This window comes from Ascaphus truei, chromosome 10, assembly GCF_040206685.1.
Source record: "Ascaphus truei isolate aAscTru1 chromosome 10, aAscTru1.hap1, whole genome shotgun sequence".
NCBI classification, from domain to species: domain Eukaryota; kingdom Metazoa; phylum Chordata; class Amphibia; order Anura; family Ascaphidae; genus Ascaphus; species Ascaphus truei.
The window spans coordinates 42163985-42188648 of NC_134492.1; the positions used below are offsets into that span (position 1 = coordinate 42163985).

At 42.3% G+C, this 24664-nt stretch overlaps 1 protein-coding gene across 2 annotated transcripts in view; it reads right to left on the minus strand.

The window, feature by feature from the left end:
- The window catches only part of ATF6 (activating transcription factor 6), a 168064-nt gene extending 143932 nt beyond the window's left edge, over nucleotides 1-24132 (minus strand). Inside the window, exons 1-4 of one of the 2 annotated variants that reach the window (XM_075616812.1) lie at nucleotides 23969-24075; nucleotides 18336-18401; nucleotides 10105-10181; nucleotides 9043-9130 (exon numbers count right to left, since the gene is read on the minus strand). In XM_075616812.1, coding sequence (XP_075472927.1) covers nucleotides 9043-9100 — 58 coding nt within the window. In that variant the 5' untranslated portion in view covers nucleotides 9101-9130; nucleotides 10105-10181; nucleotides 18336-18401; nucleotides 23969-24075. Of the gene's footprint in view, nucleotides 1-9042; nucleotides 9131-10104; nucleotides 10182-18335; nucleotides 18402-23968 lie in introns of both variants that reach the window. The other variant, XM_075616811.1, reaches the window with a different exon arrangement.
- Nucleotides 24133-24664: the final 532 nt, after the last annotated feature.

The window sequence follows — 24664 nt, forward strand, 5'->3', positions numbered from 1 at the left end:
TCCTGTTGGCGAACATTTCTCTGACTCTGGCCATAAGATGAACGATCTGAGGGTTGCAATACTCAAAGGTAATCTTAAAACCCCGAAGGAGAGACGGTTGCATGAATACAAATTTATGCAACTGTTCGGGACACTTAGCAGTGGCCTAAACAGAGATCGAAATTTTATGAGTCATTACTGACACTAGCAAACTCTCTTCCCATCAGCGCTAAAGGCCATGTCTGTACATACTGTGCTATATGTATGCACACACAGCTGTCTCTCACACATACTAATACTCCTTATTTTTCCATCCATATACACCAATAGGGACCACATAGTATCCACACACACTTTTAGTTGTGCTACAAACTCTCACATTTCCACACCCACCCACACCATTTATATCCCTCTCACTCCACACACACCTTGTGTAGAGCACTGTTTATACTGTGGGCTCTCCATTCATTTTTATTCATACTGACACACATACACACTCTTTCTTCACTTGCTTTCAGTTACCCTTTGACACCTCTAGCCATAAAACACATCCACACGGGGGAAGGACAAGCACAGATAACATTCCAAGAGACACTGTTTTTAAGTTATCCTTGCTTCATTCATTGTAACATCGCTGGAAGAAGAGATCAGTGTATCTCGAAAGCTCGCACAAATAAAAGCATTTCGTTAGCCACAGAACGGTATCATCTATTTATTTTTTGATTATATATATATATATATATATATATATATATATATATATCCACTGTTGGTAACTGAAGGTGCCTTTCTAGGTGTAAAGTGTGGGGGGGAGGGGAGTGGTATTCTAAAAAACAAGAGATCTCTGCACTGAAAAACTTACTACTTAATTGTGAGATTGAGCTTCAGATTTTTTTCAGTGATCTTAATGTCTGCTGTACAACTAGTATTTATACAAGTAGCAAGAAACCTAAGAGACTAGGCAAAGAAACTCCCACAAACAAATAAGACACTCAAGGGTATATGTGACGGAGAGGCCTGTAGGCCAGGTCAGATAAGAGGCCACACAGGCATTTTAGGGTGAACCAAAACGTTGAGTGGTTTATTTCTCCACAAACATTGAGGCACAGTCCCTTTAAGGTAAAACACAAAGCATAAAAATAAAGCCTACTCCACTTTGGAGACTAAATAAACAGTACAGGCCCTAACTATCTGACTGGTTGGATAGGCAAGTTCCCACATAACATACTATCAGGGAACAATGTATATGAAAGTCTTATCTTAGTATACTGGTCCAGTGTCTCTGGTTTCTCCAGGCAAACTTCAGATGCAGGCGTGAATCCCAGCTGGGTCACAGGCAATCCTCTGTGACCCTCCTCTCTTGCGGAACAGGAACTCCAGGAACAGAGACTCCAACAAGGACTCTGACAGGTGCTCACTTCCTACCTTTTAAATCCTGTTCAATCAGTTCATTTCACACATCTCAGGCAGCTCAGGTAGGAAACCTGACACCAGTGTGTCGTTTCCTGACCCTTGTAGAGGTAATTAATTCCTTCACTCCTTTACAGTATATTAAAAAAACAAAACAATTTATACACAACTAAATGCACTAATTAAAAACAATTAAAAAGAGAACATGGACATAAATAAAGAACACTGCCTACACATTAAATACAAACAAGTAAAAGATGTCATATGTGCGTGTGCGTATCTAAAGTGAATGTGGGGACCATTGTGCGTGACGGGAAATCACATTGAACCCCTCATGATAAATGAAAAGGCGTACCCGGGTACAAGAAGGCAATAAATGTGCAAACACAGAATATGTATGCAGATCAGCAGCAAATATACATATACAGTACACACAGAGATCAATAAACCTCTGAATCCACAACTAGCTCAATCAGGACATGGCAGTGGCATCAACATTATAATAAATGTAACCCTGTGTTTGTAAAGTGTGCTGTCAAGTCACGTGTATGCAGCGTCAGAACTAGTAAGCATGACTACAAACATGACATTGCTCAGTGTTAACATAGACACTAAGAAATAAAGGCAAAAAGCCTGTCCCGATCTCTAATAGTAAACAGAAAGGCATAACTCGTAGTGATAACCCTTCACAGCTGAAGATCAGGCGAGAGAGTATGATACCAATGTTCTGATCATACTGGCTGTAAGAAAACTTTGGGCTGCTGACCTGCTGAGAGGGGAATAGTAGTCCTCCGATGGTCTCCACGGCAGAAGCCCAAAGTTGTCCTCTCAGCGGGTCGGCAGCCCAAAGTTTCTCCACATTCACTTTAGATATACACATATTTCTATGACATCATTGGCTTTTTTGCATTTACCTCGTAAGGTGTATTCTATGTTGAAGTTCTCTTTTTAATCAGCACATTTGTGTATAGATTTTTTTTATATTTTGAGCATACCCTTGAGTGCCCTTTTCGTTTGTGAGAGTTTCTTTGCCTGGACTTTTAGGTTTCTTGCTACTTGTACCTGTAACCCCCCGTTGGGGTTACTATGTGGGCTAAAGAAGTTAGATACTAAAACACCTGCCCCTAGAGATAAGGTGTTTGCCAATGACCAGGCAGAGGCTTCGCTCCGCCCCTTTTCTGCCTAAAAACAACAGGTGAGAGAGGCGATAATTAGTAAGGAACTGTCAGACCTTGGCAAGGAAGACCAGGGAAGGATCAATTGTAAATAGCTAAGTTGGGGTAGGCGTCCCCTTTATTGTTTTCCAGAGCAGGGAAATGTTCTTTAAAGTCAGGCCCCTAATAAAGGAAGCTGAAGAAGTACAGGCTTCAACATGTCTTGAAGGGTTGCTTTTTCTATGGCCCTTGGACTCATTTGAAGGCAGGATCATCAAGTTATAATACAGCACCTTAAATCGGATCCCGAGAGACTAAACTGCCTTGCACAAATGAAGAATCACCCCCTTCTACCTCAGTACCAGAGTATGTGAGATGAGCAGGGTAGGATACAAAGTTATAAACACCTAACCCACCGGTGCGCAAACTGGGGGGGCGCGAGACTGTCTGCGAGGGGGGCGCGTGGTTTACAGAGGCCCCGCGCGCTTCCCGAAGGCACTTAAATTAAGTGCCGGGGGAGCTGCAGGGCCTCTGCAAACCTTTGCTTATCTTGGCTCCACACGCGTCGCCATGGCAACGCGACGGCAAATTACGCAGCAAGGTCATGTGACGTCACGTTGCTATGGCAACGTGACGTCATGACGCCGGAGCCGACGCCAGTGGGGGTGAGGTGGGGCGTGGGGATGAGGTGACCGCCGGCAGGAGGGGCGCAGGGAAAAAAGTTTGCGCCCCCCTGACGTAACCTACCACAGGGTCCCCTGCTGGGACTCTGGGGACATAGGGATTGAGAATATCACAAGAAGCATGGTTAACCATGACATGAATTAAAGAAACCTATTCAACGTTAAAGCAATGTGCCTTCTCAGGATTGCAATGATGCAGCTGAGGAAGAGATGTACCTGTCTATAGTATGAATAAATATAGAAAAATTGTGTGGTGCTAAGAACCATAAACAGATACTAGAATATTGTGAAAAACACATTGTGACCCTTGGAGTATAAACGTGTATAAAGGTGTATAAACGTGTGAATAGGTAGGTAAATTTGCACGCTTGCCTGGGAACCTCAAAGTGCACAGTTGTAAAGTTATATCACACTGAATGTCCAAAATTGACAGCGTGAAATAAAGATGCAACCATACCTTAATCCATCAGTATGTAGGGGGGAATATTTCGTCAAACGGACTCACTTGAATAGTGCAGTATCCTGACGCTGTTCCCTATGTCCTTGGGTCCTCGGTGTGCCTTCTATATGTGTAGCTATAACCAGAAGGGGAGGAAAAAACACTGGAACTCCATTGCTCCAGTGCTCCATTTTTCCTTCTCTTCTGGTTATAGTATGAATAAAGACTGTTTGTTTATCAACTACAAGGTTCCTGGAACCCATCTTTATGCCCAGCCTACGCAGGTCAGCACCCCTGACAAAGGTAATGCACTCTGAGTAGCCAACAACACAGACATCTATGTAAACTCCCTTATAGCTGGACAAGGAGGGTTACATATCCATGTTGACTACTCCCACGGGTGCACCCCATTCCACTGTGTATTAGTATATTTATGGGTGTGGTGGGGGTTCCTTCTCCCCCCTCTTGCAACTAGTACTTATATATGTATCTGTAAAGAAAGCACAAAGCAGCCTTGACTAGTGCATTAAAAGAGTTTTTTTTCAACAACATTAAAAACAATAGATGAACACTCACATGATGTGAGGCAAGTTACGATCATCTAAAAACACACCCTGTTTACCTCTCTTGCCCCGTGTCTGGATGGAGCTCACCAATGGGTTGCGTTGATCCACTCGGTGTCCAGTGGGGCAGTTGAACAGGCGTCCGGTCCTGGAGCAGTGATGTCACATTACCAGCAACCAGGCATACAGCTTAATCCTACGCATTTCACAGGTCCTGTGACTGCTTCGTCAGTGGTGTGTGTCACTTGAGACCACTCTATAGCTGCTTAATATAGTCCCTGGGGTTAATCCTCTAGGTGCTACAGACCATTAATAAAATGTAAATGTTACATATTTGGTCCAAGACATTTTTTTTATTTAGTGCAAAGTGTTATATGGGGATAACTAGTTGAAAAAAAATGTATCAAATGAAAATAGTGATAGATAATGTGTTACAAAAAAAATAAAGTGAGTCTGAGCCAAGTCATCGCAAGACTGGAGGCTGACACGGGTGTTCCAAGACAGTGTCCACCTGCCTCCCGGCAAGGACTCTAACCTCAGCTAATCCCGTAAAGTACAGTGTTTATGGTCTAAAGACTGGAGAAAGTGTGAGTGCACTCTATTGATTGTATCACTCTTTATGTATAAAAACCATACAATCTCCATCATTGATTTTTCCGTTTCCTCTTTTTTGGAGATACACTGTCTGGGGAAGAGGAGATCCGTCAAAGCAAAAGCTGATTTCACTTTAAGCTGTGAGAAGTTGGACGAGACGAATTTCAACCATATGGTTTATATTGTATCTTTCTTATTTTCCTTGCCTTTACTGACATCAGTTTTCTTGCACAGAGGTTTACATTGTATCTTCTACATTTTATTTAAATTGATTGATATAACAGCTTTATTGCACAGAAGAGATTTAGCGCTCCCCTTTTTCCATGATGCACAAGAGGCAACACAAAAAAAATTAAGAATGCAGTTGTATCAAACAACACAGAAGGACTGCCTGTGATCCTGCTGGGATTCACACCCAACACCAATCAAGCTCTAGCCTGCAGGGACCCATGCTTCTTGTTCCCAGAGGAATTTGCCTAAGAACAGTGGGGACCCCAAAGCCCTGCACCACGGAGTAGACTGCACAGAAGCAGGGCAGGAGTGGACCTGAGGTACCTGGACCTGGGAGCAGCAGGACTGCAACACCTGCATCCGATGCTCGCCTGGAGAAACCGGATCAGCACACGCAGATAATGACTTTTTATATTGTTCCAGATATTATTTTGTATTATTTGGGGCTGGTAACTGGCCTAGCTAGCTAGGGCCTGTCTTGTCAAGTACGTCTCCCAAGGTGGAGTAGGCTTTCTTTTTATGCTTTGTGTTTTGCCTTAAAGGGACAGTGTACCCAATTTTTGGTTGTATTTGTGGAGAAATAAACCACCCAACCGTTTGGTACAGCCTAAAATGCATTGTGTGGACTCCTAACTGACCTCACCTACAGGGCCACTCCTCACAGTATCGAACACTAAAAATAAATTTTATGAAAGATCGAATTAGTGAAATTACGGTGGAAGAGCTAAAAGATATGGAATGGCAAAATCAAGCCAAACTTACAACTTTAGGAGCAACACAATATCAGAGAAAAGAATATCAATTATCAACACCTGGATAACAGGAATCTTAACATCCTTGTTGGACTTTAAGAGCCCAAAAGAGATTGAGAGACAGTGTTAAAATTCCAGCATAGAATTCGTTACAAAATGTCTTGCTAATGCAGTATGAGGCTAACAGGATGACAACATGAACAGGCGAGTGAACAGAGATGCACAGCTGCAAGAGAGCATGTTTTTGTCAGTATCGTCACTCAAGAATATGGACAATGTGATGTCAAAACTGGCTAAAACTGATGAACTGGCTATTGCAATTACAGTACCCTCCCCTTCTTAGTGTGACTATATAACAAAAACATACGAAATAGTTGCTAAATTGACAGAAAATAAGGATGGGACTGGAATGCACAGAATATGAATGTCGCTGAATAGATGTTTCAATAGGTATAAATATTGTGCCACAGTCAATAAATACTTTGTGTAAATGTGAAGGGTGCTCAAGAGTAACTTGTCCATTTCACACAAAGGACAAGGTTGTATTACACTTGTATTATATTCAGAGCCTATTAAAAGTGAAGTTATTTCAAGAAAAAAATCTTAAAAGGATTGAAAGGATGATTCTGATACAATCTCAATACCATTAGAACGCACTATTATTCATAGTGGGTTAAAAAGAAATTGACTTTTGACCTGTTACATCGAAAGGCCATTTTATTAATGTGTTCCACTAATTGGTCCAAAGAGACTTTGATAATCTTTGTAAGATAAAATCTACATTTAAAAATAATCCGATAAGAGAAACGTATATGTAAAATCCCAACATATCAGACAAGATAAGGGAGTGGGTATAGTTTTACAAGATAGGAGTGAATATCTAAAGGAAAAGTTCAGGTTATTAAATGATCAGAATAAACATAACAAAATAGAGAAAGATCCCCCCTACATCTTTTTTTTTTAACAGAATATAAATACCTTAGCCAGGTATAAGGGAGTCCTGGTGGTGTCGGAAATAATAGCAATTTATATCATCTCCCTAAAATTCATAAACTTATGGACCCACCAGGACGACCCATCCCCTGTAGCTAAGTTCCCTACCTGTTTCCATAGATCATGCTCTACAACCTAAGGTACACACATTATCATCTAACTTTAAAGGACACGGTACGTCTACTCCAGTTATTAGAATGCTATAAATGGGGCAATGATTATTTATTGGTATCCTGCAACGTTTATATACCTTTATACCATACAACAAAGGTCTAGTGTCAAGTTTTTTCTGGACTTAAATGAACACATTGCAACGCAACAGAGGGACTTCATGTCGTTTATTATTACACAATTTTTAATTTGAAGGATATATATATATATATATATATATAAAATATATATATCTCCTTCAAATTAAAAATTGTGTAAGAATAAACGACATGCAGTCCCTCTGTTGCGTTGCAATGTCTTGTCTGGCATTCCGGTTCCTAGTTCCTCTGATTCTGACCTCGGCTATTCTTCTGGACTCCGCTCTTCTAAACTCCTGATCCTGGCTACCAACGACGATCCGCACCTCTTCAACCCCGACCTCGGCAAAGTACCACAACGATCCGCACCTCACCAATCCCGACCACGGCTAAGTACCTTCAACAATCCGCACCTCTCCAACCTCGACCAGTACCTCTGACTATCCATACCTCTCCAACCTCGAACCGGCTACCTCGACCTATCTACACTCCAGACATGCCCAAGGGACTGTGGGTTGGTGTTATATACAATCCCCACCTCGGCCTCGCGGTCACTCCTTGTTTGTGATGAGCTCTCTGTTACAATTAGTACTGTACATTTATCCCGTTTCCGAAAGGACTGTATACCGCAATACTAAAGTACTTTTTGTTGGAACCCTCTTTATTTGTAAAAAAGGAAAATGGAGATCGCCACGATCAGCTAATATAGCGTAGTTTTTCAGTTCTTACCTTTGCTATTATAGGTCAAAGGAACAAGAAGTTGTAACCGTGTATAGTTAATTTAATCTTACTCAAGTGTTGCTAGTACTATCAAGCATGCATTTCCTGGCATGTTTCCATGAACTTCCATGGTATATCTATTATTAGTATTGTTTTACAATAGATCATATGATTTATCTTGTACTCAATAGATTTAATCAATTGTTGTTATATGTTGTCATTCAATAGTTTCATATGAAACAATTACATTGATCTTTTTTGTACTTTCTTGTCATGCATTATCTATCGATCACGATTGAACCAAATACGTAACGTTTTAATTTTATAAATGGCCAGTAGCACCTAAAGGATTAATCCCAGGGACAATATTTAGAGTCTCAAGTGGTCTCTAGTGAGACACAATCCTGACGAAACAGGCACAGGACTTGCGAAACGCATAGGATTACGCTGTGTGTCTGGTTGATGGTAACTCCGCCCCTTCCGTGACATCCGGAATGCCTGGTCCATTCCCCCCTCGGAATGCTGAGAGGAGAGGATTGATGCGGCTAATTGTGGAGCTCCAACCAGACGTCGGGGGCAGAGAGGAAAACAGCACCAGAATGTGCCTTACTACTTGCCTCACACCATGGGTATTCATCTATTGTTTTTTAATGCTGTTGAAAATAAAAAAAAACTCTTTTAATGCACTAAAATCTTTACAGGTACATATTTTTATTCTCCTGGTGATTGGACCACCTCAGTGAGCAGCAGCAAAGCCACTTCAGTTCACCATTTTAAGGAGATTATGATTTCAAAGGGACACTCGCTGACCACTGCATAAGCTTTCCCCTAACCACCTTATCAACTTGTGGGTACCAATTATTAATTGACTAATCTCATTTATTTTGTGCATCCCCCTTTCTCCTTTCGTGCATGTTTTGTACACATTTATCATTGAAGTGTTTGAGGTATCTCTCAATCATTAACTAAGTGACCAACTACTAATTACTACTCAAATGGTCATTTGACACTAGATTTATGTTGGTTGAGACCATGTACTAATCCTTTTAACCGTTATGCTTCAGTTCTCTATTTTCTATCCTGTTAATTTTATATATACACAATTTATAGGCTTAAAAGATACGCCTTGAGCACAGTGTTTTTAAAGAATAGTATTTAAGTATGGAAATTAAAAACCCCTTTACCCAGGGACATCTGGGGAAAAATACATTGCATGTCTATAAACAGTTATGACATTTTTACATATCTGCTACATACTTTACAGTTAATTACCAACCTGTGTAGTACTGATTTGGGCCGTCCCATGGGTAAGAATTCCATGACATTGGGTCCATATAAAAATCAAGGTTATCAAAATTGCCGTCCTGCATAATAAAATAAGTAAAGCACAATAAATAAGTCAGTGCGACAATAAGGTGTGCACAAACACACACACACGTTTAGATCACAAACAGGGGTGCGCAACGTTCCTGAGCTGCGCCCCCCCTGCGGGCAGCGCCAGTGCTCACGCCCCCCTCTCCAAGAACCCGGCGTCATACGACGCCGCGGGTCATGTGACGTCACGTGACCCGCAGCGTCATTTGATGCGTGTTGCCATGGCGACGCGTCGCTGAAGAGCCAGCAGAGAGCAGGTAAGGGAGTTAATTTAAATGCTTTGGGGAAGAGCGCAGGGCCTCTGTAAGCGCCGTGCCCTGCCTAGAAAATCTTGCGCCCCCCAATTTGGGCACCCCTGCTCTAGAATACCAGCACAACACAGTAGTAGAAAAAATAGATACTTTATTATGTCCAAAAAGCACTGTATGGGGTGGACAAAAATATAAAATACTTTTTTGGAGCCAGGGTTTTGTTAAGCGCCGAGTAGGGTGGGGAGTTGGTGTTCCGGCTACCCAACTTCCGTTAGCGGCTCTGTGTCACAGACACTCCTTCCCCCTCCCCCAATGTGCATTGAGAGCGGGGGGGGGGGGGGGGTGCAGAGTACAGGAGGCTTCTGTCCCCTTTGACTAGCTCCGCCCCCTAATCCAACAAGCTCCTCCCCAGCCTTTGCACGCCTCTGCCTCCTGCTCTCTGATCCCTTCCGCTCTCCACACAGAGTTGCATGGCAGTGACTTGACCTGTTAATCACCACCGCTGCCAGTCCCAGCGAATCAGATCTGGCTTTAATGTCGCTTGGGAGCGCTGTCGCCAGTGCCAGCGGTGATTGACAGGTCAGTCATTACTGTGTACAGCACAGGCACCGGGGGGGGGGGGGGGGGGGGAAATTTCAGGCACCTGAATGACCAGGAATTTTCCAGCCTTGTTTAGTAAATATACATTTAGGAGACAAAAATACTGTACTCACATAACTGTCACTTTCGTCATCTTGCAACAAATCATCAATATCGGTCAGGTCGCTCAGTTCGTCAAAAAGAGAGGAATCTGAAAAGGAATAAGGGTTAAACAATCCTCGTCACTAGCATTAGGTGTCAGTATTGTCAGGCTGCAGGGTCAATTCAGTAATCTGCAAACCAGCATAGAGTCCCTGGGTGAACGGTGTTAATAACCCCAAGTAATCAACTTTAAATGTAAAATATCCACAACATATAACATGAATGATTTGGTCTTTGAGAATATAGAGGGGTAGTAAGCAGACGACAAATGCAATTTGTCATAACTAAAACACAACTGAACTAAATCGGCTAAAACAAAATAAATAAAGACAACCGTGTGAGAAAAATGACTAACTGTTTGGTACAAACGTCTAGCACTAGAAATTCCCATCGGCCTTAACGGTCTATGAAACACATTAAACACATACTGTAGTGGCATCACACACTGTCATTATCCACTGCGATACAGTAAAATAAGAACATACTAATGCAGGAAACCCAAAATATAACGGCTGTCCAGCAGCTAATAAATACCCGGTAATCCATTTCTTCATTTCCCTTGTAGTTATTTAACAGTTAGGAGAAAGAACTACAGTACCGCAGAGAGGTTGCATTATGATTGGCAAGCCATTTTCATATATCAAAATTCAACAGTTAAAGTGCACTACATACAGCTCAATCTCATTATAACGCTGTGCTTGGGGTCCAAAGAACAACATCGCGCTATAAGCGGAATCGCGTTAGAAATAATGTACAATTGTATGCATTGTACAATAAAGTATTTAAGATACCAATAATCGTGTTGTAAAGTATTCCTAAATACGAAAATTTGGAGCCACGTTTGCATCGCGTTATAAGCGGATTCGCGTTGTAACGGATCGCGTTATAACGGGGTTGAGCTGTAGCTGTGCTTTTTTTTAATAACTGCAAACCAACATTGGAGCAAGGGTGGCCAACTGCAGTCCGGCAGGCCAGGTATTAGGGATCTCCATCCATATACATAGCATTGCACAGCAGTAATGACAACATAACAAGGGTATAACACACATGGGAATAAGCGTTTCACAAATGTAAATATTAAGAAAAGAAGTCCCTTACCCGAAGAGCTTACAATCTATGTATAAGTATGTAGGGAGAACTTGGAGGCAACAGGAAGATAAGTGCCTATGCAAGGGTAAAAACTTCGGAGTTATTGAAATGCTTCATTAAAGAGGTGAGTTTAAAGATGGACCTTGAATGCGGAGAGAGCAGGTGCTTGTCAGATATTAAGGGGGAAGGGCATTGCAGATTTGTGGGGTAGTAAGTGGAAAAGGTTTCCACTGGGAAAGCTGAATAATTGCGTACAAGAGCTGAGAGTGGATTTCAAGTGTGCAATTAGCATGCCAAAAACTAATTTGGGAATTTGGGGAGAAGTCAAAAACTACAATTTAAATAATTTTGCCTGCAAATATAACTTAACAGTTAGTTGTAGATGCATTTTGTCATATAAATAACGAATGTGATGTCAAGAAATGGAAAAGGAATCAGACCGCCTTGTCAGTGGATATACACAGTGCTTGGAACACACATATCAATGACACTGGCACCAGCTACTGGCTTCCTAAATAGCGTCAATTTTACCCTCTATAAACCAACAATGAATCAAATGATATCCTGAACCAAGGGAGAGGTCCCAGTGGGAGGGACAAATTCTGCTTATCACTTATCTCTCGGTCTCACGCGCCTAAATTAGACTCAACATGTCTGCAAAATGCAATGTACAGCATTGCATACATTGTCAGTGATAAAAGAAAAAAATATTACAAACAAGAGCTTAAGTACTGAGCAAATGGCTTTAAATGCTACCAAACTGAATTAGTGGCTACTTTAGGAGTAGGGACTTGGAGGAAGCTGGCAGGGCATAACTCCTGCTAACAGGAAATGTGTAGGTACTGCAGCTGCCTTAACTGAAGCAGAAACTGCATCATCTCTGTATTGTAAAGGGAAATGGTTAAAGAACAGAAACGCTGAAAGTCATTGGCTTGCTCTTTAATATACACTCTAGCCCTCTCTAGCAGAGAGCAGGTCAGAGTTTCACTAGTTAGGAAATGTTTATTGCTCTGGATTTCATCAACCTGTTCTCTTGCAGTTGCCTACTTGTTGCGTCTGCACAGAAGTCTTTCCTGTTTGTCTAGTAGTGTCCTGTGATTACATCATTCCCATTGACTGCCAAAGGCAAATTTACGGTTCCCGGGCTTTGATTGTAGTAAACGTTTTGCTTCACAATTTGTTTTCTATTATCTAAACTGAGGGAGGGTGGAGAGGGGTCCCTGCAGCCAATTCTGGGGACCCCACTCCCTGTGGTTCTCGGAAAACAGTTTTTAGCAGCGCACATGAACACTTATATGGTGGAAACAAATCGCTGCCGGGGTCAGCCTCCCTCCCGCGGGCAACAGTTGTGAACACACTAAAAAGAAAAATTCAGGTTCCCTGGAAGTTTGTGTAATACAATATTCAAATGTAAAAATGGGGAGTTTATTCTTGCAAGAACAAACTTAAAGAACAAACTGGGCAAGATTTGTAATGCAGAACATGCAGGTTGCTTCTAATCCTTATTACTTTGCCAAGTAACTCATGTCACTTCACCAATGTACCTGTATTTCTGGTTGCACAGCACCCAGGTTATCGACCTTTAAACAAGGGAAGTGAGAACACTTGTAATTATTGATGCCTGCTGTGGCACAGCATCTCCATGAGGTTGGCACAGCACTACCGTACATGTCTAAATACAAGCGTGTGAGGTCTAGAAATGTTAGCCCTCTGACAATGAACGAGAACATCCTAATATAGCCACCCACAAAAAAAGCCAGACATATTGTAGTACCACAAAAGCAAAAGTTTTTGAAATACAAAGCAATGACAAAGAACACTTATGAGCACAATTACATGTGTCAGAAAGATCCACAAACCTGCGTTACCCCCTAATCAGAAAGCATACAATGCTTCCAACTGCAGCCAGGGATTCTGGGTAATTATATGCGAATGAGCATAAAACGCGTTTCAGGTTTTGCTTCCTGTTCATGTTAATATGGATCCCTTTAAACGTATGTCTGCAGCCGTTACAGCAAAGCCTGAGTTCAAGAAGTGCATGGGCAGACAGCTGTGTTTTGACCTTTTGACAACGTCCCTTCTTTGCTCTGTCTCTCCCTTCTACCTCGCAGCTGACGTGCTACCATACAAAGTCAAAAGCATACTAAATCACGCTGTCCTGTCCAGTTTGAGTTGGGACATACCCTACAAATTTAGGACAGTCTTACTAAACCGTAACAAATCTAACAAACAAAATCTAAAAGGAAAAAACATGGTTTGTACCGCCCCTGGCATGTAACTATATTTTTGTGATAGCTCAGTGTGTCGTGTTTTTGATTCGGGAGATGTTTTTTCTTTCTGTTTGTTATAGGATAAATGCTGTTATCGACAACATGTAAAAAGAAATACAACATTGGCTAAACAAGAAAAAAATAACAAGATTTTAATTATCTGGACATCGACTGGAGAAAGAGATTAGCATTACCATAAAAGGAAACAGGTTTTTGGGTGCACTAAAGAACAATGCACGAACAAAACTATTAAGGAAACAGCCAGGAAAGGGGCATTGCTGAACATGGTAATATCAAACAAACAACGTAGAAGTAATAACAAATATTCAAGTTAGAGAACATTTGCGAAACAGAGATCATAACATGGTCTCCTTTTAAACCATGGTAGGGGTGAACCTACCAATGAATGACCACATACCAGTGAATAACAATTCAAAGCAAGCCAAACCAATGGCTTCCAATCAAAATCCTTCTATCTCCTCCAGAGTGTTAGATGTAAGACCAGTTCTAATTGGTCCAAACAATCACATGGTAACGAGTCACAAAATGGCCTCTTGTTAAGCTGCTGCGTCAAGTACCCTGAGTTTTGAGAAATACAGAGATAAGACATTTCTTTGACTGTACAAAAAGTTTATTAGGAACCTTATTTTAACGTCTAGAAGAGTTTAACATTGTTTTTAAGTAAATGATGGCCTCTGGGAACTAAAAATAAATCAACTTTAGCTTGCTACCATTGTAAAATCATGTGCTGGGGGGTGGTCAAATTACTGTTTTTGTTAGCAATATTTTGCCAGTGAATGACCACCCTGGTCCTTCACTAGATTTTTTCTATTTCAATGGTATCACAAATTCCACTTTTACAATAGGCTAGTGAAAATACATCATATCAGTGGATGGCCAAAATGTGCTTCTATCTAGTGACTGACTGGGTGGTCATGTACTGAATTTAATAACCGGTCATTAACTGGACAAACACACCTAGGTATTAAGCTTCCAGTACACCGAACACCAGCTACCAAACACCTTATAAGCTAAGCTGTGCATGCAGGAACAATAAGAGCAAACAAAAGCATCTGATGTGATGTTGCATTCCGTAAGGGACTTTAATCAATAAAATGCATGGAAAAACAATAGAAGGGAGATGTCTGGGGCAATCACCAATCTTAAAAGCTTGTGAGGAGGACAAACTGGAAAATTGTATATTAGGGAAAGCCAAAATTGGTTTCCCCATGCATTCCGAGGAAGTTAAAGATGCAGTACAAAAGGTTATGGTTGGTATCCAGCGAAAGAACCGATTTACTGACAATAGACAAGGAGATAAATGGCTCAAACCATGTCTGAAGCGACAACCAAGCATTAGTAAGCGTATTGCCAGTTTGTGCACCCCTGGCATAGAACACAGTACCTCACGGCAGACAAGCAAGGAGGAGGAGTTGATGAATACCAGGCGGTCTTTGAAGTGTCTCTTTTATTCATGCTGTTAACCCCATCGACGCACCTCCCTTGCTCTCCCCCCATCACTTCCCTTTAATAACTTATGATATCCCCAATTCTTTCCACCTCTCTCCCCTTCTCCAGCATTCTTGCTTTCTCCTCCTGTGTCAACTGACTTCCTCTTTCTTTCTACATCTACTTTCTGTCTAAACTTTATAGTTATCTGACTCTCCTTATCTGCCACCAGGCTATGCGCATTATGAGGTCATGTGCCAGATACATAGCCTACCAGGTACAAAACCCACTGGCTGACTTGCTTGTCAGAGACATTTGGATCACTCATAATTAATTTGTTTAAAAGAAGAAAAAAGAAAGAACACAGAGGTGCACACCCATAGTATAACTGCATAAGTTTCAGGTGTCTAGGTTTCATGGTCTTGCAGCCATGGCCCTGACAGATAGAATTGCAGACCTGTAAGCCTCACATCAATAGAGTGAAAGCTACTTGAAGGTTTAGTACAGGATAATATTCAGGAATACCTAATGGATAACACAATTATTAGTAATAGTGGGCATGGATTTATAAGGGACTAGCTGATATACCCGGCGTTGCCCGGGATGTAATTTTGGGGGGGCGGGCGACAGGGTTGGGCTTCCCCCCCCTTGACAGCTAGGTGGGTGACTCAGTTGACTGAGTGTGTGGGTGGATGGGTGACTGAGCGGGTGGGTGGGTCGGTGACTGAGTGGGTGGGTGGGTCGGTGACTGAGTGGGTGGGTGACTTTGGGTCGGTTTGACTTTGGGTCGCTGGGTGGGTGGGTGACTTTGGGTCGCTGGGTGGGTGGGTGACTTTGGGTCGCTGGGTGGGTGGGTGAGTGAGTGGGTGGGTGAGTGAGTGGATGACTGGGGGAAAGTGGGTGACTGGGGGAAAGTGGGTGACTGGGGGAAAGTGGGTGAGTGAGTGAAAGTGGGTGCGAGTGACTGGGTGGGTGTGTGGGTGACTTTGACTGGGTGACAGTGGGTGGGTGGGATACGGTGGGTAACTGGGTGACAGTGCGTGGGTGGGAGACGGTGGGTGACTTACCTTGACCGGGTGGTGTTTCCTGGCGGCAGACGGTTCCCCTCCTGGAACGGATATCCCCGTGGCATCAGGCTGGGGCAGGAGGTGGGTTCGGAAGCTGGTGGTGGGGCAAGAGTGGCAGGCTGGGGCAGGAGACCCGCGCCACGTGAGGGTGAGTGCAGGAGGCCCGGCCCGCGCTTCCCCTCCGTCCGGGAGCGCACGTGATAGTGCGTGCAGGAGGCCGGGGGAGGGCAGGAGGCCCGGCCCGCGCTTCCCCTCCGTCCGGGAGCGCACGTGATAGTGCATGCAGGAGGCCGGGAGAGTGCAGGAGGCCGGGGGAGTGCAGGAGGCCCGGCCCGCGCTTCCCCTCGTCCGGGAGCGCACGTGATAGTGCGGCTGGGGATGTTGCGGAGCGTGCGGGTTTGGGGGAGGTGGGGGAGAGAGTGAGGGGCACCGGGAGAGGGGAGAGGTGGGGGGGAGGAAGGTGAGCTGCAGTCGACGGGGGAGAGTGAGGCCAAGCAACAGTGTGTGTGTGTGTGTGTGTGTGTGTGTGTCCCCTTTGGCCCGTCACTCCGTCTCAGGCCAATGAGAGGTGTGCGGGGGCGGGCGGGCCAAGGGACCAATGAGATTTCCCCTAGGGACACAGGACATCCAGACAGGCATACAGTGCTTTCACTAATATAGTATAAGATTGGACATGCCAAACAAACATTATTAGTTTCATTGAGGAGGTAAGTAGAAATTTGAACCTGGGTAATACAGTTGATGTGGTCTACTTTAATTTTTACGAAGGCTTTTGATACGCTGCACCACACAAGAGGTTAGTGTACAAAATAAAGTAAATTGGTCTGGATAAAATTATTTGCACCTGGATTGAAAACTGGTTGAAGGATAGACAACAGAGAGTTGTCAAAAATGGAACCTTTTCAGGTTGGGATAAAGTTGTGAGTGGAGTACCTCAAGGTTCGGTACTCGGGCCACTGCTTTTTAACATGTTTATAAACGACCCTGACGATGGTACCCAGCTACCTGAACAAGCTCCTCACCCCTACCACATGCAGTACCTATCACCTGAGATCAGACTCCAAAAGACTATTCATGGTCCCAAGACTCAACAAAGTATCCGGACGTTCCTCCTTCTCCTTCCGTGCACCCCAAAACTGGAACAACCTACCAGAGACTCTCATATCCACCACCAGCTTAAGTTCTTTCAAATCTAAGGCTGTCTCACACTTTAATCTGGTCTGTAACTGTTTCATACGCTCATAATATATATTTTCTTTAACTGTGCATGCAATGTCTTGTATATAAATGTATACCTTGTTCATTTATGTAACTGTATTTGTAACCATGTATTATTTGTTTTACTCTGTGCCCAGGACATACTTGAAAACGAGAGGTAACTCTCAATGTATTACTTCCTGGTAAAATATTTTATAAATAAATAAATAAATAAATAAGTATGGAGAGCAAAGCCTCCATCTTTGCTTATGACAGTACATTTTGTAAGGTAATAAAATCAGAGCAGGACGTAATATCTCTAAAGAAGGACTTGGATTAACTGGAAACTTGGGCAAGTAAATGGCAAATTAGGTTTAATACAGATACATGTACGGTTATGCATTTTGGAAACAAGAATAAACAGCCTGCATACAAATTAAATGGGACAAAATTAGGTCAATCATTGATGGAGAAGGAATTAGGAATGCTTGTAGACAGCAGGCTTACCAATAGTGATCAATGTCAGGCAGTAGCCGAGGGGTATCGATGAGCGGGGAAAAAGCATAATGTTGCTACTGTATAAATCCTTAGTAAGACCACACCATGAACATGGTGTACAGTTTTGGACACCACTACATCCAGAAAGACATTATGGAACTAGAAAAAGTACAGCGAAAAGCCACTAAATTGTTAAAGGAGGTGGAAGGTTTGACTTATAAAGGAGAGGCTAGCTAGCTCATTTAAGTTTGTTTTTATTAGAAAAGAGGTATCTAAGAGGGGATATGATATCTATATACAAATATATTTGGGGACAATACAAGGAGCTTTCAAAAGAACTATTCATCCCAAGGGCAGTACAAACATCACAGGGTTATCCCTTAAGGTTGGAGGAAAGGTGATTTCACCAGCAATGAAGGAAATGGGTTCTTTACAGTAAGGGCAGTTAAAATGTGGAATTCATTACCCATGGACACAGTGATGGCAGATACAATAGATATTTTTAAGAAAAGGTTAGACCTCTTTTTACAAAGGAAAAGTATACAGGGATATGCCAAATAAGTAAACATAGGAAGGATGTTGATCCAGGGAGAAATTGGATTTTAATTACTGGAGTTAGGAAGGATTTTTCACCTTATGTGACATCATTGGATAATGTTTCCCTGGGATTTTTTGTTTGCCTTCCTCTGGATCAATATGCTGTAAATACAAATATAGGATGAGTATGTGTAGTCTAAATTTAACATAGGTTGAACTCGATGGACATGTATATTTTCAACCTCATCTACTATGTAATTATGTAAGGTCAATGCAGAGGTAAAGAAACAGAATGGCCTCCCTTCCCTAGAAAGATTACAATCAAAGCATATGTGACAAATAGTCATTTCCCAATGATAACACAGTTATATGGCAGATGGAGATAGGCTTAAATAAATATATTCACAAGTACCCACTGCCACTCCCTTGGCCGACCACACTTCTAAATACTAATGTATTTATAACAAACTAGTTTCAGTTCCAGGCGATGCAAATGAGAGGGAGAGAAAAGAGAGAGCGAGAGATAGATACAGAAAGAAGCATACATACTGCACATCAATGTACTGGTCCTGCAAAGGTATTATCCTACCTTTAGAAATGTATTTACAATACAGAAGCATCCTCAAAAGGAGAATACAATCCATGGTTAAGGTAACAATAAAACTGACCAACAAGCACAAACGGACCTCAAATGAATTCCAATATAATCTACTAGGCACTGCTTGCTAGAAGCATTCAAGTAATTCAGTGGTGAATTATCATAAAGTGGATCAAAAAACATTGAATTCAATTAAATTTGTTTTAAAAAAAACAAAACAATGATTTCTTGCAATACAGAAAATAGTCATTTTCGCGATACCTCATTGTGCAAGATTGTTTGTGACCAAATTTTGATTTTGCTTATTTAGTGAACACACTCCACTTTATAGACACGGTGTAACTGTTAGCCAGAGACGTGTTTGCCACCTGACATGAAAGAGTTGGATCTCAATGTTTGTCATACAACAGAACTAACCTCCAGAGCCACCAGCTTGTAATATCTAATTATAGAAGTCATTATCAGTGAATCCTCCGTGTTCATTCATTATGTTTTTATTGCACACTCATGTTCTGGTATTTGCAACAGCTTGGAACTAAAACATCAGAGTAATTACCTACAGTAAGAACACAGTGCATATCATTTTACTGTCACAACATTCTCTTGCCACATATGCTTGGCTATGAATATTTCAATGTTAAATAGCTAAGATGCTGCCTCTTCCCCCCCACCCCTCTTTTTCTCCTGGTCTCATTGGAAAACAATTCAGTTTGGGAGAAATACTGATGAAAACATTAGATATGGCTGTGCCGTCCCAGTTTTCCTATTAACAGAGAGAAGTTGACCCATCTGCCATTTTGTCTCCCACAGTCAAGTATTTTTGCCCAGTAGAACGACTAATATCTCTGGAACCAGTGGGTCCCTGCTGCTTAGGGAATCACAGTTATGCTCTGGGCAGCAAAGACTTACTTTAAAAACCCTGGTTAAAACCCCTGGTTCCCAACCTTAAAAATATTTATACCACAAACCCCTAATTAATAAATATTTTTGGCTACTCAGACTATTGCTAACAAAACTGATTGACTGATCCCAGGCAGTACTCTGTCCTGAGCTCGTGGGGAGAACAAACTCTACCTCACTGTGTGCACACAGCTTGGGTGGTAGAGCTATTAATGACTGTGTGCTCCCAAAGTTACGCCCCACAATGCCTTGCTGCTGTGAATAGAAAGCATTGTGGGGACCAACTATTCAGCTATTCCACCCATGTTAAGGTGCAGTTTGGCAATGGCGTTATGGCAAAAGACAAGGAAAAATCCCAGACTATTTTTGGTTTTGAAGCCATGGGAAAGGCAATCCCCGGCATAGATAAGGAAACACAGGTACGCCGAATTCAGGGTAACCCCGTTCACTGCAAAAGGGGTCTGCGAAACAACAGGTAAAGTATAGTATATTAGAAAAGGGGGGTTTTGATCCGCGCTCATGCTTCCTAGTCTCTGGTGTAAACCAACTCCTTTTGCTGCTTCTGTGCGTGGAGATATTCCCCTTCTCCACTGAAGATCCACCGAGGTTTACTCCACAGGTAGACCAGTCATAGAAAACAAAAAGCACAAAGTGCACCAAGGTTGAAGAAATATATATTAAAAAGTGAATACAAATAACAAGTATCAACTTACTGTACATATAATAAGTCTGTTATCCTGTGAGATGTTTAGGTGGTACAGTCCATGCTGCCCAGTCCGTGGGTAAAAGGGAGGCAACGCCGAGCTCGAGACAATCTATCCCGCGCGCTGGGATCAAGTGATGTCTCCGTCTTGCTCTGCTGCTTTCGTGTATGCGCAGTACCGCGCGATCCGTGTGCTGTTGTGTGCATGTCTTCCAAGTTCACAGTCTCTCTCTCAGGTCATCTAAAAGTCAACAAATGGGCTGGTCTCCATGAAGTGTCCACAATGCTCTTACCACAACATGTTTCACAGACTAATCTGTGTGGTCAGGCGGTAGTTGCAAGCTTCCACATCAGCTTTGATATACTATCTCACACAGGTGTGTTGGATATAATCCAATTTCTTGCAGGTAACTGGGTCTATAGAACTCATAAAAAACCCCAAGTAGAAATGTCAATGATCTCTATCTCAATCAAGTGGACAATTACAATGGCAGAGTGAAATTTTACCATTAAAATGATACAAGTCATATACAATTTAACTGATGCGAGTGCTACAAAAGAGCATATAAAAGCAATATCAATTAGTACAATAATAAATAAAACATAGTTCCAATAACAAACAAACTGTGACATCACAACAAGATATCTAACTTGGGAGACGTGCACACAACAGCACACGGATCGCGCGGTACTGCGCATACCCGGAAGCAGCAGTGCAAGACGGAGACATCACTTGATCCCAGCGCGCGGGATAGATTGTCTTGAGCTCGGCGTTGCCTCCCTTTTACCCACGGAGGGGGCAACATGGACTGTACCACCTAAAGATCTCACAGGATAACAGATTTATTATATGTAAGTTGATACAGTACTTGTTATTTGAATTCATTTTTAATATATATTTCTTCAACCTTGGTGCGTTCTGTGCTTTTTGTTTTCTACAGTATATTAGAATACATACCGAAGCCTCAGGAGAAAACAAAACACACCCACTTCCGTCACACATTTAAACGTGATCCAAAAACGAATTTCTTCAAAGAAGCATACACATTATCTACGGGATATGCTCAACCCTTTCCTTCCAGCCTCTTCTACAACACCTTTCACTAGTTACACAGCTAAGAGCATCACGCAGCTTGCTTCATGGTAAAACACGCCAACCTGCTCATTCCCTGTGTGCCCTACGTTCCCACTCTCCCTTCCCTGCAGACTGCAAGCCGAGTGCTCATTACCTACTCTACCAGGGTATGTTAAATGCTGCATTGTATTAGTATTGTCTTCTTACCACACGGGACTGCGATGTGGAATATGTTGGAGCATGCTCAATAAATATTGGCAGGAAGTACTGTACAGTACATACGATTGTAACAGAAATGAGGATACAGCAATACGAGTTGATCCTTTGCCAATTCTTACACAAATAAGGCACGTTCTGTAGTGCCGGGTGTGTGCTACGTCGTGCGCGCGCGGAATTTTAGTTGGCTGACGTCAGTCAGCCTTTCAATACAAGGGCCGCGCGCACGGCAGGGAGAGGGAAGCCGACAGACAGCGGCGAAGATGAGGAAAATCATGTTTTCGCGCCGCTGCCTGCGCTCAAATGTATGTATGTATGTATGTATGTGTGTATGCGTGTTTGTATGGTGTGTGTGTGTGTGTGTAAGATTGCAGAAGTAAAAAAAAAAAATATTTATTAAAAGTTTTTGTTTCTTTAAAAAAAATCTTATCTAGGACTTCCTTTCACTCACAAAACACACACACACACACACACACACACACACACACACACACACACACACACACACACACACACACACACACACACACACACACACACACACACACTGGTTGACAAATCACCCAAAAATCTACTCGCCGAACCAAAAAATCTACTCGCCACCTAGTCCCGCTCCCAATCCCGCCCTGCTTGGGGTCAGCCATAAGGAAGTCGCCAAGGGGTCAAATCCAGTCGCCACGGGCCTGTATTTTAATGGATTTGTCGAACACTCATATATATATATATATATATATATATATATATACACACACACACACACACACACACACATTACCTGCAGCTCCCGGCACTATATACAGGAAAAGCATGCGGCACGTGCACGCGCGTTCGCATAGGCACGCACGCCGCATGCTGTATATAACAGCCCTAAGAATGTATTAAAATAGGAAAGCCATATATTTAAAAAAAAAAAAAATGTAGATAAAGTGTTAGAGGGGCCTTACTTTCTCCCAACTTTAAAGAGGTACTCCAAGCCACATGTATTTATTTTTTTAAGTAGGGGGACCTCAGAGCGTAGCCCCGTTGATTTCTCTACATTTTTATATTTTTCATGCATTATATTGAGCACGAGTGAAAGTTCCAGCACCAAGGAGGACTCTATTTGCGAAGACTAGAGACATGAAAGAACCTACTGTACCCACCACGGATCAGCTGCTGAGCCCCAGGAGTGGACAGCCCGACACGAGGACGCCTACTATACATCCACCAACCTGTGAGCGGACAGCAGTGACTGCCGTTTGCTGTGGAAACCAGCTGTGTGTGTGTTTGTGGTAACATGTACCTAAGAAATGCTTGGATTATCTGAATTGATAACATTTAATACTTACCTGCTTTACTACAGCACATTATATATTAATTACTATACTATGAGAGTTGTGCACAGTCGTTCTTTTTCCTTTGTTAGAAGACTGAATCAAAATGTAGACTCTCAGAAATAAATTGCAAGCCTATTTGGGAGAAGCGCAGGGTTTTTGTATTTGTTTCTCATATACAGTATGTACACACCCACACAGATATTATTGGTCAGCGCTGTTTATAGTCAGTTATCCTGTATTTGACACACACTTGTGAAGTGCTATATATATATATATATATATATATATATATATATATATATATATATATATATATATATATATAAACACATACACAGCCCTGTATCTATGGCATATACTAGGATCAGTGCTGGTGGTGCAAACAGGTCTCCTGTACTATATGTCACATACCGAGGGTCTGCTCTGTGTATACACACACATTCCTGTACTATAGGTCACATACTGAGGGTCTGCTCTGTGTGTGTATGTATATATACTAAATATAATATATATAGTCCAGTACTATGTCACATACTGAGGGTCTGCGCTGTATATACTGTACATACATTCCTGTACCATATGTCACATACTGAGGGTCTGCGCTGTATATACACACAGTCCTGTACTATATGTCACATACTGAGGGTCTGCGCTGTATATACACACAGTCCTGTACTATATGTCACATACTGAGGGTCTGCGCTGTATATACACACAGTCCTGTACTATATGTCACATACTGAGGGTCTGCGCTGTATATACACACAGTCCTGTACTATATGTCACATACTGAGGGTCTGCGCTGTATATACACACAGTCCTGTACTATATGTCACATACTGAGGGTCTGCGCTGTATATACACACAACCTGTAATAAACATATAATCATACATACATATATGCGTGTGTGTGTCACTCACCCCAGTTCAGCCCGTCTAGAGCTAAGCAGCCCCCGCCGGGCCCGGGACCGTCCAGCCCACCCAGTACCCGGCTGTGCACCTCCATGCCCTCTCCCTGTTGAACACTCACAGCTAGATACACGTCTGCCTAGGCAACACCGTTGTGACGCCATACGGCGGCCGGGTGAGCACAGAAAGACACAAGTCAAACGCGTCCCAGTGCGCATGCTCACGCTGCCCGTAGACTGACGCGCCCTTCCCTCCCCGGGAGCCGGGACACGCGTGTGGGCTGTCTGCTTATTGGCTGTGTAACTGGGTTAATATGGGGAGTGCATCAGTTCAGCTTAACCCTTTCAGTGCCACATACTATATTTATCCCCACTGATTTTTCAGTAGCAAAAATATAGGACTTATTGGTAAATATATTTTACCTGTAAAAACCCTGTGCACATGAGGGGGAGAAAAAAAATAAAATAAAATAAATAAAAGGAGATATTTTCCTACAGTGCTGCAGAGATAATGGTTTCTAGTTTTAGGGGGAGGGGGGTTGTTTTGTTTTTTTTAAATGAATCTCTGTTTATCACATCTGTAATTGTTCAGAGTATTTAATGCGTCCAATATTTTAGCAGAGAAAATTGCGGAAATGCCATACCTCTTACAAATGTATTTCACATTTTGGGTTAAAGGGGGAAAATACAGACCTCTTGAGAGAAGAAA